Consider the following 15,805-nt stretch of genomic DNA (forward strand, 5'->3'; position numbering starts at 1 on the left):
CAAACAAATTGGGAAAGCGTTTCGGAGTAAAATTTATGCAAATTTTTATTTATGTGAAAAACAAACGTTTAAATATATTTTCAAATATCTTGTTGCATTTTTGAATTGCAGTATTCTGTTAAATAATAGACTGATCGACATATGTGAGAACTATAGATGGGTATTTTAAGAATACGATCTACATTAATGTTGATAAAACTATTAATAATTAAATTCATTAAGATCATCGCATTTTTTTAAATATGTCTACTTGCATGCAAGAGGGCAGATATATTTTTTTAAAGAAATTTATTCAAAATTTATTACAGATATATTATTTTGGATTAATGGTCAAGTATTAATTTAATTTCTATAGTTTATTCTGTGCAAGCTATTGTTTCCAAAGGCTGATCGACAGACAGACATCAAAAGTTATTGGTTTTCATTATATTCATGGAAATTTAAAATCAGAATATCTATTGACATTTCATGATCAAAATTTAACATTTAACATTAACTTACATTTTTTAAAAACTTCATAAACAAGAAAATTATTATATAAATGTTATGTCTCTGGAAACGTATGTCTCAAACAAACTAAGCAATTTTCGTTCATGAACGAAGACTGGAAAAGAAATGATTTCATTATTTTTCTCAATTTTTAAAAACTCTGTCATTATAATAATACAAAATACAATAGTACATTCGTCAAAAACAACAACAACAAAAAATGAAACACCTATGCAACTTTGCAATCTCATCGCATGTTTTTGTTCTCCCACAAAATTTTTTCAACACCATAGATTTACTGATAAAATAAATTGCTCGATTTACTTTTGATCAAATTTCTCATTCTGGGATATAATTTTATTAGTTTATTTTCATTGGTGAAATTCTAATTCTTCTCAAGTTCTTTTGCAAAAGGATTTGCACCCTTTTTCCCGTTATCACACGAAATGATAAACGATTTCATATAAGTATTTACCTTTTAATACGACCGAAATATTCTTTTCTGAAATGCTATTGTGTAATAAATGCGCATGTGCGCAATATTAACAGCGCTATCATTTGGCGGAAAATAAAACTATTTATCAAAGAAGGTAAAAGAACCCGGAGATGAAATTTGTTGATTTGAATTTTACTACAAACTTTTTCGGATTTATTTTTTCACACATTACAAAAGAATGAGTAAAATAAATCTTTAATTGGAAGAAGATTCGGAATTGTAAATACAGTAAAAGAAATTATTTATTTATATTTTAGTTTTCTTTATTAATGAATCATTTTTTAGAATACTTACAGTAATAACTTTTAATACCTAGAAATATGTGATTAAATTTGTAATTCGAATTGTCAGATCAGTACTTTACTAATACTTCAATAACTTATTCATTTTTTTTTCATGCGAACTATATATTTATAGTTGTTTAGATATTATATATAGTTTAATCAAAGAAAATAGAACTTAGAATCAATAAATATTGCCAGTACGTTTTAATGAATACTGACTCCTTCAAAATACCATCCTATAATTAATTATTCTCAATATGCTTTCCTGTAATAAAAAGGTTAATGGGAACTCATTTTTTTAGGAGCAAAGTTTATACTTTGTTTAATTTCGGTTTACAAATTACATATTTTCAAGGTTATACTTTCTCTTCTACTGTTTAATTTCAATTTTCCAAAACATATATCAACTTTGGAAATAACGAAAAGTCAATACTCAAACAGGGAAAGCTTGTAATTTTAAAGTTTGTTCCACTTTTAACTCCTAAGCACTTCCTAAAGGTCTAGACATAATTCATGTTTTGCTCATCAATCAAAAGATACGGCACACATTTGGCTGTAATCCGACGCATCTGCATATTATCAGATAATATATCGTTCGTTGATGTTGATGCTGTTTATTGATGATGCATATGTTGATTCTTAGACATTTAAATGATGATGTTCCAGCATCAATGCTCACACTTTCTTGGCGTGAAAACAAGCCCAGTGACGGAAGGATGATTAATGTGTTTGAATTTGAAACATTTGTACCATTCACAGTTTACCTAAAAGAATTCTCCCTGTAAGCTTGTTGCTATATCTAAATTGTTTCTAAAAATATTTTAACCATTTCTAAAATGTTAAGCGTTTTTTTTTTTTTTTTTTTTTTCATTCTTTAAAAGCAAAAGACGCAAAATATGCAAAAATAGTTTGTTATTACATCATACTTAAAAATTAATAAAATGTTGCGACTCTCGAACGAAAAAACTATTTTGTCATAAATTATATGTTGTCATTATAAAATATCCTCATGCAGAACAGGTTAGTTGATAAATCAGTGCTCTTATTTATTTAAATATTCGAATATTTTTCTTTCGCTTTCCTTGTTTTACTGAGGCATGCGTTTTTGATTTATTAAAAGTGTATGATGTAAAAAATATTTCTTAAAGTTCTGATTTTTCTCAATTGATTCAGCCATTTTTTAAAAATTATTTAATGCAGAATAGAAATTGTTTGATCTTTATTACAACATAATACAGCCTTTTTCCATTTGCTTAGTTTAATTTTTTAATGTAACTGCCTCCATTTAATTCACATATGTAATCAGAAATTTCCACACTTTGCTTGTTTAAAATATTCTTTAGAAATATAAAACTTGAAGCTAACTTACTTTTCAATTTGTTTTACGTTAACAATTTGTGGAGTCAAATTAAAATCTAGACAAGAAAACTGAGTTTAAAAAAATTAATAATCTGAATTGATTCGTGCACCAAATTCTTGGTTGTGTAACACCGAAGTTTGCCGATATGAAAATGAAAGTTCCAAAATGTGGTTTTGGAAAATATTAAACAAGTAAAAATATTAGAAATACAATTCATAAAATGTCTTTTTTGCCTGGCTATTTTTTTATCATATCATTTTCCTTTGTGTTATGCAACCTCTCCTACCCAAAAAGTGCAATACTCTCCAAGCTACAAGCAATGTAACTTTATCCATTTCATTTCCTTTTTTTCTCTCTTTTAATTTTATTTAAAACGAATTCAATCTAAGGTAACAAATGTTACATCAATTTAAGTAAAAATACAAGGCACCGAGACTACTTTTGCCTAGTTCTTTCTGTCATCTTAGCTAAGCTAGAGGATAACAAATAAAATACCATTAACTAATTATCGATTGGAAACTGGCATTAGCTACTGAGAAGTAAGGCTCTGGTCAAAAATTTGCCTTTTTTCTATCTTTCCTCTGAACGGCAACTTATCTCTGTCACTTGTAAATAAACTTCTATACCTTAAGCCCTTAGACCAATTGTTATCTTCGGAGCAACCATCTGATGTCAACCAACAAGAATAAGATACAAGTTCTCCAAAGAAAGTTTCTCAGAATAACAGTAAAATGCATCTCTGTTCATTCATTTTGTAATTCAATTCCACATCAAAAAATTAATCGATGATCGCAGTTAAACACCGTAAAAAATTCTTAATATGATTTGGCGACCATTTAAAAGTTCCTTATTGCAGAAAAAAAATCAGTAATTAAAAGTCTGAAAAGACTAGCTCATATGCTGACATGTAATTTCAGACAATAGGAATTAGATCCAAGTCCTCCAAAGCAGACTCCTCAGAATAACAGTAATATCAGTAATCTTGGTTCATTCATTTTGGAATTCACTTCGACCTCAAAAAATAAATCGATGATTGCACTTAAAAACCTTAAAAAAATTCGTAACATGTTTTATCAACCATTTAAATATCCTTTATGCAGAAAAAAATTTTTCACAGAAAATAAATGCCGATACGAATACACGAATGCAAAAATTAATGGTCTCAAGCAACCATAACATTTGTCCAACTTAGATTATCAATTGTATTCAGCCACCCTTAATTTGATTTCGTGTTTACTCTCCTGAGAGAGTCTACCAATACGTGAAATAATTCTGTATGAAAGCTACAATAAAAATGTATTTTTCCACCTTTATTTTTCTTTCTTTCGTATTTAGTCAAAACATCCGATTCTAAATTAACAAATGCTGAATCATTATGAACAAAAGTGCATATAAGATTCTGTATGAAAATATAAATAATTTTACCTTTAAAAATAATTAATTTTGGTATATTTTTCTGAAAGTACACACCTATAAACAATCAATTCATTATTGAATTTGAATCAAAATGCGATAGGCGTTTACACCATAGAATTTAAATATATGCACCGAATTTTATTCACCTAGCTCTCTGCATTTTGTACTTGTCATGTTAATTTATATTCGAATAATCGGACAGACAGACCTCCTTTCAACAGATTTTGTTCATAATTTGATAGAAATCTACGAACTCGGTGTAAAGTTGGTATGCCGAATTTCCTCTGTATAGCTGAAAGCGTTTTTGAGTTATCTTTGTAACAGACAGACAGACGGACATTTCCCAAAAATGCATTTTATGAACTGAGGAGATTTGAAGAGTGGATAGTCGTCAAAATCACCAGTTCGGATTTTGTTGACAATTACAATACTTTCTCTATTCCACTGATACGAGAAAATAAAATGCGTGAAATTAGTGATCAAGCATGCATGCACTATCATCATGCTCATTCGTACTACCTAGAGGACTTCTAAGTACTTTTCAGATTTACTGTAATATCCAATATGTTACTTATTTGACAGTTTAACATAATTAAAAAAATTGTACTTCAATTTTACAATTTTTAATATTTGATACAGTTTTTTAACATAATTTTTAATATTATCTGATAGATTTTATTAAAACTTAATTTCTTGCACCTGATTTGTTATCTTACTAAAATTGGATTCTTGAATTATGTGACAAATTAGAAATTAAGTAAATATTACAATATTTATGGTTTTTATATTCTATATAATACAAATTGCTTTATTTCCATAATATAAGAAAAAAACTGATGAAACGATAACACACAACCAATCCCAGGTGACATAACAATAAGTTGCACCAAACAGTCAATCAGAAGCGCGAACACATATTTGCTGAAAAGTTATAACTCTACTCAATTCAACATAACATCGCTTCTGAATTAGAATTCTAACGAATTTGTTCACAATGTTTGTGTGCATTAATTTTGCCTAAAAATTGCTAATAACCTGATTATTCGATGCGATTATTATAAATGCTATCGACAGTGACATGCAGATGAATATTCTTTAGCTGACCGTTATTTATCTGGAAAATAAAGCCCAGATGTAATTAACACACTGCAAAAAATGGTCGCAGAAAAAGAATTGAACAGTCGATATTTCTGAATGAAAAAAAAAAAGAATATTGTTACAAATTTGTAATGTGTGCTTCCCAGCACGGATAGTTAAATCACTGGAAATACTTTTTTTTCGATCATCTCTTTTGGATGCTGATCGGATATCAAATCAGTGATCCCAGAAATTGGTGACAAACCTGGCGACCATTTGGCGATGGATTTGACGATTTTTTGACAAAATAAATAATACAACAATCTTCAAGAATTTTGGAAATAGAGCCAACAGAAGTTGAGATGTACTTGGTTGTTCCAGAACCTTCTCTGCCCAGCTCCGGGGACTATAGAAGATTGATATTCAATGCCGAAGACAGTCGTGAATAGAAATGTCGGGAAATGTAGAGGTGCAAAGCGACTCAACGGCGAATCAGTTTGATTAGTCCAGTGAAGCACAGGTGTTGAGTGGAGCTCAAGCGGTTGTTGAATTCAGCTGCTTGCCGAGTCCTGGTGTTTATTATAGAATCAGCATCAGATCGTGTGAGGAGTAGACAGTCGTGTAATAGTGAGTCGGCTGTTGGGATACAGCTAAAACGAGGAAACAATGGAGAATTGCAGACGTTTCGAGAGATCGTAGAGAATAGCTACGACGATTCCCTCCTCCTGCTGAATTCTGTCTTTCCTCCTTGTGTGTTGTGGTTGTTATTAGTACCAATTACCACTTGTGGGCAGTTATTTATTGTAGTGTGCTGTTGTGTATTGTCTGTGTAAGTCTTGGCTGTGTATTTATTGTCTGTGTATACTTTTCTTAGTGTTAATGAAAGTCATCATTTGTTACTGAGGCCTATTGATTGTTTTACCCCATACACCCACTTGAAGCGAACCTGTTGGCTTGACGGATTTAGTGAAGGAAGTTTCTTAAGAGTACACAATTTACTTTATCAGACGATATACCTTCTTTATTAATTGGTACACTCGGTGAAGGATGCACATTATGATTTGTTGCAAAATGATAATCGTGTATCAATTATAGGGGATCGGAGAGAAGTGGCTAGAAGAGGGCTTAGCTTCCTTGTAAATAATGGTTTGTGGAGTACTTAATTTTCTCATTTTCTGTTTTATTTCAGTATCACCTGTTATAGACCCTCACTTCTTCAGAGGCAGTGTTGTCACTGATGAAGGATTACGCACTAAATTCATGTGTGTAGTTGTGAAAGGGGATCCACCTCTTCGCTTCCATTGGTTAAAAAATGGTCTTCCTTTTATTCCAAACGGTGATACAGTGGTACAAACATTCGATGATTCATCGATTCTGACTTTCAACAGAGTGTCGTCCAGTGACAGAGGACGTTATACATGCATTGCATCCAATGCAGCGTCATCAACTAATCTAACAACGCAACTTATAATAAATGGTGAGTATAAGTTTTATTTAATTTTAAGAAAATGTTTCCAGAATGTAATATCCATGTAAAAATTATCAACTAACGATAACTAATTTAAGCTTTCATAATTCAAATTATTCTAGTTTCAGCTTTAGCGTTCCGATGTTATAGTGAAAAACTGGTATCAGTGAAAACGCGAATTAACTATATAAAACGTTTTTTAACTAACAGCGCTAGGGAGAACTTTAATTAACTAGGGAAAATGCGTTCTAACTGACAGTGCTAGGGAAAATGCGTTCTAACTGACAGTGCTAGCAAAACCCGTTTTATTCGTGTTTTAACCGATTTGTTAGACAATATTATTTGTATCTATCCAAAATCATAGTTATAAGTGAAGAGGTTATAAGCCAGTTAACAGCTACGAAACAAATGCAATTGCTTTTGTATTGTGGTGTTGTTACTCGACTGCGAACCACAAGGTCCCAGGTTCTATCCTCGCTCATATCAGTCCGCTATACCATACTTAGTAAAACATTGTTGGAGAAAAGAATTTATCATTAAAGAAACAAAAAAATATTTTGATAGTTTTTAACATAGTACCATTAGTACAAATTACTGTGAAACTTAGAATTACAAAGAGAATAATTTTTCATACAGAAACATCTCTTTGAAAAACATTTTTTTACAAGAACAGCGGACGAACTCTCATCCAGTTCCAACGCTCCTTTTTGTGCAGCTGTGCTCAGAGAAATGTCCTGATTCGGTACTCGTTCTTGAGACAAGAACTAGAGAAAAATGGTTTTCCCTAGCGCTGTTAATTAAAACACTTTTTATCTAGTTACTATACGTTTTAATCGATTTCGGGTTTTCACGGTAACACTGTTAAGTAAATAATAAATTAACATTTGTATTTTGAATTTACACTAGTTTATTCTAAGAACCACTGTAATTATAAATTTTCCCCAGTTTTGTTCGAAAATGTACCTAAATTGTGCTTTTAGCGACCATTTGAATGTCATAATCCACTCAAGTATCTAATGACTGTACAAAGTATTATTCAATGAGAAAAGTAATAAATATTTCTCACTTATTTAAAAGCATATTTAATATATTAGATGAAAAAGAAAACTAAAGATGTTTTGGATTTCTGTTGCGAAATTATTCTATTCAAAATAGTTGCGCAGTATTTGTTAGTACAAATTATTCATAGAAATTATTATTATTTTTTTAAATTATTACAAAATACTTTTTTATAAGTAAACATTGACTATGTCATTAAAATTTATTTAACTTCTTATTTGTGAATTTGTTATTTATCAAAAATGCTTATTTATTAACTTGTTAACAGTAAATTCAAATCGTTACCGAAACTTTTAGCTTAAAAATTGTTTTCTCTTGCTATACTTATTTTTAAAACAAATTATTTTGAAATCAATTTTTTTTTTTTGGGGGGGGGTGGTATGAATTTTTATTGTGGTTCCGTCAGCTTTGAATTTCCAAACTTGACTATACGATGGGACTTAATTGGCACTTGACTATTTGTATTCATAATTTAAACAACATAATTGATCAAATTTAAACTTTAGGCTTGCGAAAATGATGCAGTAAAGAATAATGTAAACATTCTAATCCAAACTTGTCTTTTATTCGTCATTTCATTTAATTGGATCTTGATTCTTTTTATATATATATATATATATATATATAAATTAAACCACATAATTAAGCAATACTGATCTTAGTAGCCTGCAAGAACGATGAAATCAAGAGCAATCCAAAGGAAACGTAATATTTATCATTTGTTCGGTAGCTTTGTTCTGTGTTTTAATATCCATCTAAAAATCCAATATCAAAATATCATTTTAATGCACAAAACTTCCGTTGTATCCTTTAGAAGCAAGTACAAAATACTTGCAATTTCTTATAATATTCATTTCAAAAGATAGTCGAGTTAAAATAATCAATTTAATAATGGAAAATTACGGTTTAAGAAATGAACGGACATTCTAAGATGGCGCTCTTAAAGCTCAATTACGTTCAAATCAAGCAGAAGGACTAATTTTCACCAGCAGCATTCCATGACTTGACGCTCCATTAAGCATTTAAGAGCAATAAATTAACAGCTATAAGAGAAAGGAATTACGAAAGAGGTATTTTTTTTATCGCTTTGTTTTTAACAGTTATTCTATTTTAGATGGATGGATTTTTGAAATGTATTACATATAAATTATCAGTAAATGATCCGTAAACTCGATTTACCACTCATATTATCCATTTTACGAATTTTGGGATGTTAGTTTTAAATCAATCGGGAAAAATATGTTGCAGGACTTGAAAAGTAAAGGTAAAGTCAGCTTTAGATTAATTCTTAGCAAAGAGTTCGTGAAAAAAAAATCTACTTAGTCCATGGTATTTTCTTTCCAATTAAATTTCAATTATAAAATTGTATCAGGGCTCCAAATTTGTTTTCAATATTTTTTTGATGTACACTGAATGTAAAACGAGAATAAAATATAATTCTAAATACATTTCATAAAAAAATTTGAAAACACAATTTGATATTATAAAGGCCAAAATTGATTGTATTTTATTTTTTAACTTAACAAAATTACAGTAAATATTATGGAATCTTTAAATAAATTTTTCTCCTATTCGATACCAGATGGCACCAAAAAATCCCATACAGTTTACGATCATTTGCCATACCGCTCTGAAGAACACATTTCTGTACGTTATCTGAAAGGAATTCTTGTATACCAGGAAATAATTGAAAATTCGATTTGTGAAATTCTGTCATTGCAAATAGGAAAGAAGTTAAGTCAAATGAAAGAGCATAAAAGATAATGCCAAAATGGTGATTAACCTATTAACCGAGTAATTAACTTCGTTTTACATTGAAATATTTCGTCACACCCGGTTAACAGGTTAAATGATTAATGAAACATGTTATTAATTATATGAAGAAAATAAGCTTTACAATTTGTTTTGTTCAACTGAATTTTCAGTGCCCCCACAATGGACCGTTGAGCCTAAAAATATTTCTGTTATTCTTGGTAACACTGTCTGGATGGATTGCGCTGCGGTCGGATTTCCTGCACCCAATATTTTGTGGAAGAAAATGATATACACTGGTAAGTGTACTGCTTTGCAAAAATGTATGTTCTGTCTGTGTTAAATCTAAGAATTACACTACAATAAGAGAGTATACAAAAGTAAGTAAAGAGTTTACAAGTTCCTTAATTTAATTTTGCAAATCCATATTACAAAAAACAAAATTCTAATTTAAAAAAATAGATATTAAATTTTCAAATTCCCACTATTAAAAACCAATGAAAAATACTGTATCATCACTATTTTGAGTGATCTTTCTAACATGTTGAAACAAAGTAAATTCTTAGCAGAAAGGGCTTATCAGCAAATGACAATATTGTTGTGAAAAATTACATTTTTTATTGTTTGGATCAATAAAATTAAAGCTTAGAATCTCGCTACGCATAAATTTCTAAACAATCACCTCGTCTTCTTAGTCACATTTTGTGGAATATATTTACCACATCGACATTTACTATTTTGCAACTAAAACTCAGCGAGCTATAATGCTTTGGACATTGCAATTCTGAATATTTTAGACAGTTACAATCGCTGCATTGAATCAATTCTTTCGCCACATTAGGCCGGATATTCGGGAATGTATTGCGTTTAAATCCAACTATTCTATTCTTCCATTTAAAAAAAATTCAATTTTTATCCCCCCAAAAAATCCTAAAGAACATAGAAAAAGTTTTTCAAATATTATAATCAGTATATCTTTTCTTGATGAAAGATTGATTCTTTACTTTGTATCTAAAAACTCCTATTTAACAGAAATTTAAAAAAATAAATTCTGGCAAATAAGTTGAAATTATTGGTGCTGAGGAATATAAGAATCCGAAGTTGGGGGAAGAATTTTTTTTTTTTTTAATAAAAGTATTTCAGATTATTTAAAGAACAGATAAAAGCTTTTACAATGAAAACAACTAATTTCTCTAGGAGAAAAATCAGAAAAATTTGAAAATCATGATCAGAAACTATTAGTTTTATTGTTTCTTTCAATTTTTTTTCCATTTATTCCTTTCTTCATATAATTCATATTTTATTATTTCCCCCATACGTCACAATTAATTTTCATATCCTAATTTTAATGGGTCTTTTGCAAAGAAAACTTTTCAGAAAAAAAATTCTTTTATAAAAAGTAAATATTCTACGTCTCTGATTTGTAAAAAAAAAAAAAAAGGGGGTTGCCATTTTTTTTCCCAATATGAAAAAAAAATTGATTTTTTTTTATTTTTTATTAAGGAATTAAATCCACTCTCCTATCTCCAACTTATTTCGTATTTCTAAAGTAAAGTACAATTTAATGGCGTTTTAATGGAATAAAACTTTCATTCCTCAGGAATTATTTTTCATCTTTTTCTTTTCAATTTGTGTGTTTAAAAGAAAAAAACTTTAAAAAAAACCCGTTATTGAGATATTAATTGTTTTTTTTCTACATATTTTTTTAAAACAAATTATAATATTAAGAGTAATTATTTTATCAGAAATATTTCTCAGAATATTATAAAATTATTTAAAAAAATATTACCCATTTTATTGTCTTTTAAAATTTTTACTGTCATTTATAAAACTACAATAATCATCTCGGTTTTGAGAACTAAAACTTTTCATTTTGCAAACAATCATTAGCTTTCTAAAATAGTATATTTTGCTTATTTTAAATGGACATGAAATATAAAACATAGATTGAATGAAAATGAAAGTTTTTTTTTTTTAATGAAATGAACTTGAAATCTTTTAGGACCTTAAAGGAATCGATTCTTGTGTTAAGAATTTTTATCATTTTTTTTCATTCATAGATATAGGTTAGATTACATTGGTTAGATTTCCAGAGTTTGTAGTCATACCTATGGGCAAATAATATTAACAACAGAAGAACAGAACTAAGGTAATGTTTTTTTTTTTTTTTTAAATCAAACTGCTCAACCGTTGTTGACAGGAACGCTATCTCCAGTTCTTAACCAGAAGTAACTCCAATGGGGTCCTATAGTGAATACTATTCATTAATAACCATTAATGACTTTATTTAAACAATATTTGATGCTTAAGATTTATTTAAGGAGATGTACTTTAAAATAAAAAAAGGGAATATTAAATTTTCTGATTAATTTTTCATTTCCAGAATGTATGGAAATAAGCGAATAAAATAGTTTTAAAATAAATATCGTTAAATAAAATGAATAATTTATTGATTCGTATGTTATTAATGGCTTTTGTCAAAATGTTTCTTTAAGTTTAGATGTATCTGCGATGCTGCATGTATAATAATTTTTGGATAATTGTATAAAATGTTTTTTTTTTTTAAATATGCTGTACATTAATAGCACATGTGTATGCATTTTAGGTTTCCACTCAGGTAGTTAAAAGTAAATTTCAGTACCCCAAAATGTAAACAGCAAATCAAAATTCTGCATATATATTCACAAAAAATTTATTTTGGAACAAAATTTCAAACAATGACCAGTATTATTTTAAATATAATTCATAGGATAATAATGAAAAATTAGGCGAACAAATTTAAATTTGTAATTAGTTTTTTTTAATTTATATTATTTTCTTTATTTTTATTTTTCGCCACCAGTAATATTAACGAATATAACGGAATGAATAGATGCTCCCACTTTCATATCTAATGGAATTGGACACTGCTGTCATAAAGTCCTATTACAAGATAAAATAAAATTTTAAAAATTAAAAAAAAAGAAAAGAATACAAAAGAGCCATTGAATACAATTCTGTAAATATAACTGTAGAACAGTCATAGTTTACCTTTTTATAGCCCATAAAGGCCACTATCAATACAAAAATTGTAATTATGCATTTGATTATGCATCGATATGATCTTTATTCCTATGAATTCAGATCTCCCGTTATTGTACTGTGGTGAAAGGTTATAAGCCAGTTAACAGTTACGCTACCCGAGCAATTGCTTTTGTATCGTGATCATGTTACTGGACTGCGAACTATAAGGTCCCAGATTCTATCCTCGCGCATTAAAATTCGCCACATTTGTGACCTCGGACGATGATCCTTCAACCTTCGTACATCTGTTGTGGCGCTATCTACCCACAGTAAACCAAAGTCGTTAGATTCACTTGACGCAGCAAACCAAAGTCGTCAGACTCACCCACACAGCAACAGCATCAGCAACCACTCACCCACACAGCAACAGCATCAGCAACCACTCACCCACACACGCTCGCCATAACGCTTTGGCGCTACTCAAATGGGTACAGACGTATTAGAATCAATAGCTAATACATCACCACTCAACACCCATATCGTTCGACTCACTGGAGGGAGAGTCTGTGGTGAAAGCTTATAAGCCAGTTAACAGCTACGCTACATGTGCAATTACTTTTGTATCGTGGTCATGTTACTGGACTGCGAATCACAAGGTCCCAGGTTCTATCCTCACTCATTCCAATTCTCTACAGTACAATGGTAGTTATGGGATTACATAAATGACGAAATGTTTACATAAAGCAGTCTAGTATTATTGATGCATTCAAAGTTAGAATAATAGATGCTGTGATTATTGTGACTACTGAAATAGTAGACAATGCTTGATGAGAATTAGAATACCAACTTGATATTCTATGAGTTACTTTAAAATTATTGATTAAGTGGCTTTATAATATCTTTATAGATGTTTTCATAATATATAAGAATAATCATATACCAAATTATAATGTAAATTTATTGTAAAATTTTTAATCAAGCATAAAAATTATCTTAATCGTTTAAGATTTCAGAAAGTTTCAGTATCATTTTTCTTTTGTAAAAGTTTTAACATTGAATTCGATGGCGCTGCTTGTTAGGTGGTGATTTCAGTTTATCCTTATCAGATCATTGCTTCTTTTACCTTTTATTGCAGAAAGTACTGCTGGAGACTTCACGTACGTTCATTCCAGTCCAAGGGCTCACCGCTTCAACAACGGTACTTTGGTTCTATCTGATGTAGAAGAAAGCGATTCTGGATCCTATTTGTGTCAAGCGAGCAACGGCATTGGTACTGGATTGAGCAAAATTATCATTTTGAAAGTTCTAGGTACATACTTCTTTACACCATTAATGCTGCTTTTATAAAGTGTTTGTAAAGTTTTTAGAGCAATTTTATAAATAAAAAACCATATCATTACCACCAATAACCATATCAGTAGTATTAATGAAATGCAAACATTGCAATCCATTTCCTCCTTGACGAATTCAGTTTTTTCGATGACGAACAACACATCTTATTCCCAAAAGGAGTTTTGTGGGACAAACGAAGTTTTTGAAAAGAACAAATAAAACGTTTATGATTAAATATAATTTCACAGAAATTACTAACAAGTATCTAGACGAGTATCTGATTTGTAAAAACATGGAAAGGGGCATTTGCATTCAATATCGTCTTGCCGTCCATCAAGAATCGGCTCATGATATACAATTTAGGAAATCCGTATCTAGTCATGTTAAGAAACTCTGATGAACTTCATCTTTACAGAATAAATGAAAGTGCCTTTTCGAATTATATTTATGAAAAAAGAGAAAAGTTTAATTATTTAATATATTTACAAAGTTCCAAAATCGACCATATTGTTGAGGTGAGGCTTGTGGTGAAAGCTTATAAGCCAGTTGAGCTTATAAGCTAGTTAAGCTTATAAGCCAGTAATTTTTAAAAAATGATAAAATCGGACCAATGGTTTAGTCAGAAAAATTTGTTCTTCCAAATATTTTAAATATATAAATATCTATCATAAGAAACAAGACAAAAAAGTTGTCGTTTTAACAGAAAATGTAGGAACGTTGTATGATCTTTTTGTTATGAAACCTAAATTTATTGCTAAATTAATTTTATTTAAATTAACTTATCATTTTGCAATGTCTCAATTGTTTTTACTTATTATAAAACAATGGTCGCAAAGCAAATATTTATTATTGACCTTCCTTTCAGGAATTTAAATATTATATGTTAAACCACATTTTTTTTCTAAACATTAAACACCCTATCTGATAGTAAAACAGAATATAATTATAATGACACGAGCGTATTCTTAAAGAAAATATATATCTCAAATAAAATACAGCACTCAGACTTTTCTTTAAATTATCTATTCAAAATCAAAGCAAAAGCATAACCCTCCTTCTCCCACCGCCAAACAAGCTTTTCTAATCATATCATATATATATAAAAAGCAATAACCCTCAAAGGAGGCGAATAATCTTGCCAATCGTTTCCACAACCATCGCCAATGGCGGCCAAACATCACAATAATTAAGCGTATTTCGTTCACTGTTGTAGATTGCTACATTTCTGAATGTAGGATGGTCCGTTAAACATCTATGATTTATTTCTTACCGTCTTATCTGAAATGGGCTTTTCACCACAAATTTACCTTACTTCGCACCAATCTTCTTATTGTTTACACTATAAGTTATGCCCCTAACAAATTTAGGCCCCGGATCTGAAAATGTAGTTAACTTCCCACCATACATTCTGTGCAATCAGTTACCTTTATTTTTATTTAATTGGGAATCATTGATTTTGAAAATTAATCTGGATTTCTGACAATACAAAATGCAAAAGAAAAGTGTATATGTAGACCAAAATAAATCGAATTCCGTCAAATACTGGAGGAAAAAGAAGGAATTTGAAATAAAATGTGGATTATAATGTTAAAGACACTCTCATTTCATTGAATCATTGGATAAAATTTGCATAAAATAAAATAATTCCTTCTGTGCTCTTCATTACTTTAATTCTCAATGAGAAATTAATGTCTTCATCATCTTTTAGTTTTCCATTTATTATTTGCTTGAGATTTATTTCTGTAGCGTTCCTTGAATGGCAACTTTTTGAGCATCCATTTCGCAGATGTTTAATATATTTTTCTCTTTCTTTCAAATGCTTTTAGCATTTTTCTTCAATAATCTTGTTCAATTTTAGTCTTTAGTTTTTCTTTTTTTTTAGATTTAATTACTATATTTTCATTTGTGTTGTGTGTATTTTTTTGTATCTATATTAATCTATTTGTATATAATATTTTGCATTCAATCAAAACTTCATATTCTGTTTTTATATCTAGCTTTATCCACGTATATAAGCGAATTTAAGCAAAATTATAAAGAAAAATCAAGCATTGTATTTGCCTAATTTT

The 15,805-nt window shown here is 29.5% G+C and overlaps 1 protein-coding gene across 1 annotated transcript in view; it reads left to right on the plus strand.

The window, feature by feature from the left end:
* Positions 1-15,805, plus strand: part of LOC129956442 (cell adhesion molecule Dscam2-like) — a 342,184-nt gene that overhangs the window by 302,540 nt on the left and 23,839 nt on the right. The window contains exons 10-12 of the mRNA XM_056068324.1: positions 6,312-6,599; positions 9,575-9,700; positions 13,540-13,713. Of these exons, the coding sequence (XP_055924299.1) occupies positions 6,312-6,599; positions 9,575-9,700; positions 13,540-13,713 (588 nt within the window). The remainder of the gene's footprint in view (positions 1-6,311; positions 6,600-9,574; positions 9,701-13,539; positions 13,714-15,805) is intronic.

The sequence above is a fragment of the Argiope bruennichi genome, chromosome 11 (assembly GCF_947563725.1).
Source record: "Argiope bruennichi chromosome 11, qqArgBrue1.1, whole genome shotgun sequence".
Classification (NCBI taxonomy): Eukaryota; Metazoa; Arthropoda; class Arachnida; order Araneae; family Araneidae; genus Argiope; species Argiope bruennichi.